Source organism: Terrapene carolina, unplaced genomic scaffold (genome assembly GCF_002925995.2).
Source record: "Terrapene carolina triunguis isolate 2854851 unplaced genomic scaffold, T_m_triunguis-2.0 Scaffold629, whole genome shotgun sequence".
Taxonomy (NCBI): Eukaryota; Metazoa; Chordata; order Testudines; family Emydidae; genus Terrapene; species Terrapene triunguis.
The window spans coordinates 19,945,114-19,947,845 of record NW_020664980.1 but is presented as its reverse complement, the minus strand read 5'-3'; the positions used below and the strand labels follow the sequence as shown (position 1 = coordinate 19,947,845).

General features: G+C 51.0%; 1 protein-coding gene across 4 annotated transcripts in view; it reads right to left on the bottom strand.

Annotated features, from left to right (window-relative positions):
- Positions 1–6: 6 nt before the first annotated feature.
- The window catches only part of SLBP (stem-loop binding protein), an 8,657-nt gene continuing 5,931 nt past the window's right edge, over positions 7–2,732 (bottom strand). For 2 of the 4 annotated variants that reach the window (XM_026659387.1, XM_026659389.1), the window contains 5 exons: positions 2,157–2,255; positions 1,971–2,075; positions 1,477–1,635; positions 639–759; positions 7–258 (listed from right to left, as the gene is read on the bottom strand). In XM_026659387.1, the coding sequence (XP_026515172.1) occupies positions 139–258; positions 639–759; positions 1,477–1,635; positions 1,971–2,075; positions 2,157–2,255 (604 nt within the window). In that variant the 3' untranslated portion in view covers positions 7–138. Of the gene's footprint in view, positions 259–638; positions 760–1,476; positions 1,636–1,970; positions 2,076–2,156; positions 2,654–2,732 lie in introns of those variants that run through there. The other 2 variants (XM_026659386.1, XM_026659388.1) reach the window with 2 other exon arrangements.

The window sequence follows — 2,732 nt, the reverse complement described above, 5'->3', positions numbered from 1 at the left end:
GCAAGCTTCAGGATAATCCCATGTCCTCCATGAGCTCAGGAGATCCTAGCAGCTGGGCTTGTATGAAACTTGATGCCTGAGCTCTTCCCACTCCCCAAATGCTGTTGTTTCAGAGGCAGAAAATGCTCTGGACTCTCCTCATAGCCCCATCCAGGAGCAGTATGGGCAGGTGTGCGCGTTTCCTAGGAAGGGCAGCAAGTTGGAGTGGATCTGGGGCAGCCATGGAGAGGAGCAGCCAGGAGATGACAGGCCAGCAAACTGTGAAAACAGGATACAGACAAATGAATAGGAAGGAAAGAAAACAAACCTGATGTGAGAAGCACACGCCTGCAATCCAAAGCATGGCAGTGTCCCCCTGGAGAGGATGCTGAGCCCTGAGGATCCTTTCCCCCCTATTCTCCCCTTCCCCAGGACAATGACCAACAATACTTTCCAGCATCAGAGAGTATCCAGAGGAAGGCACAAGACTTCCAGACTGCACTTCACGGACAATATCCCCTCCTGACAAGCTGATGATCACTCTGTGCTACGTACTCCTGTGCTTGCAATGAACCATTAAATAGCATTCCCTACTGCTGCCCTAAGTCCCTGTCACCAGCAGGAACAGGAGAAAGCAAGCCCAATCAAAGCCCAAATACCTGTCCGCCCAGTGATTCTCCTGGCAGATTTTCAAGAGGCCTCAGGGCACCAGGCCAGTCTTCTGAGAAGCCGCATAAAGAGTTTGTCTCCGTCATTCCTGAGAGACTCACCAGCTCCTGCCTTGCAAACAAACAGCAATTTAAATCACACTGACTCAGTCAGTGGAAAGGATCAGCACTGGTCATCACATGGAACAGCACTGTCATCCCACTCCATGCTTCAAACCTAGGAGAGATCATCAGGCCCTTCGCCTCCTTGTGTCCAGGCTGGGAGGGGTAGGCAGGACTCCTCTCCAGTGAGCACTGGCAGAAGAGACAGGAGATGCTGGACCTAATCCTTGCTCTCTCATCAAACCCAGGAGTTGGGGTCCCAGTCCCCTGTGCTTTTCTCCCCAATGCCCACTATGCAGCTGGGGGTGATGGCAAAGCAGGCACACACCACATACAACACAGAGAAGCATTTTCCAGAGCACTGGGGAATTTATACTATGCTCACCACTGGGACATTTGAGCACCTGGTAGGATTTGCTTGCAGCAATCCCTCCCTTCTATGGTATAAGGCTCCTGATACCTACCTCTCAGTGCCAGAGTGCCAAGCTTCAGAGGCCCCCCTAGGCATGTTAACATACCGTTCACTCTAGCTATTTGCTGCCTAGGGCAGCTCAGTGTAATGGCCACTATATCCAGAGGGATTCTAGGAAGCGCTGGGAAGGATACCCATTGATTTGGGTGGATCCTCCATGTTTCATGTTGCTAGGCTTCTGCCCCTTCCTCCCCCTACAAGAGTTTCTCTCCTGTAAGACTCTAGAGGGGCCAAGAGCAACTGGCAGGCACTTTCCTTGGAAGTCCTTGTCCACACATGAGAGGATGCTGGGTGGGCGGGTCCCAGGCATGCAATGCCCGTCTCCACAGCTTGACTTGCATGTCCCAGGAGCGGCGGCTATATTTCTTGTACTTATTTGGAGTTCGGGGGTGAATCCCTGACTGCCGAGCAGCCCTGGGAATGAAGCATGACATTTATCAATGACCAGGTGCTTCCATTAAACATTCCTCACCCCAGCATCAAGACCACCCTAACCCAGCAGGAGCATGGCACTAATAGGGCCCCAGTAGGATGTAGGAAACACGCTCCAAAGGCTCCTGAATATGTCAAGTTTCTGGGACTTTTGGAAGGGGGAAGGGAAAGGAAGTTGCCTTCAGGCAGGATCAAAGGGAAGGAAGTCATTTTACATCAGTTTCAGGTATCTCTTCCCTTGGTGGGGAGCCTGTGGTCACAGTCTGAATTAGCAGGCTTATATGGGAAGTGGAGGTGAAAGCCAGGGACCACCTCACTTGGGGACCTGTTGTAGGAAGTGCTGGTAACCAATAGTATTCTTCCCATAGTCTATCTGCTTCTGTCTCCTCTGCAGGATGGTCTCATCGGTCTCAGTGTCAGATCTGGTGAAGAGAAAAAGTTAGTACTAGAGACACAAAAGTCAGCCCTGGACAAGCCACATGGTCAGCATGCATCCAACACACCTCAATCCTGAGCTGGCTCCTCTTGCTAGGCATGGCCTTGTGCCAATTCCCACGCTGACCATATTAACTCCAGGGGAGAATGGCTTTGATGACAAGGGCCTGTCCCAAGGAAAAGAAAGTTTGTTGCACGATAAACTTGCTTGTGTCACAGCCAGGTGTGACCACTGCATCTGACAGACTAGCCAGCCATCTGTTTGGTCCTGGGAAGCAGAACTAAACTGGGCAATGCAGCTTATCATAAAGGTGCAGAGGATCCAGCTCAGCTTCTGGGACAGTTTATTCCTTTGAAACTCAGAACTGAAGCACTGAAACCCGTCAGCCCTCTCCTGAGAGGGCAACAGGATTACTCCAGGCCAGCTCTGGGGTCTGTTGATGGAAGCCCTGGATATATGATCAAGGCAGCCAGTCATATTCTCAGATTATTATGTGTATTGCAGTGATACTCGCAGTCCCCCACTCAGAATCAGAGCCCCATTGTGCTGCATGTGATACAGACACAGAGAAAAGAACAGGAGTACTTGTGGCACCTTAGAGACTAACAAATTTATTTGAGCATAAGCTTTCGTGGGCTACAGC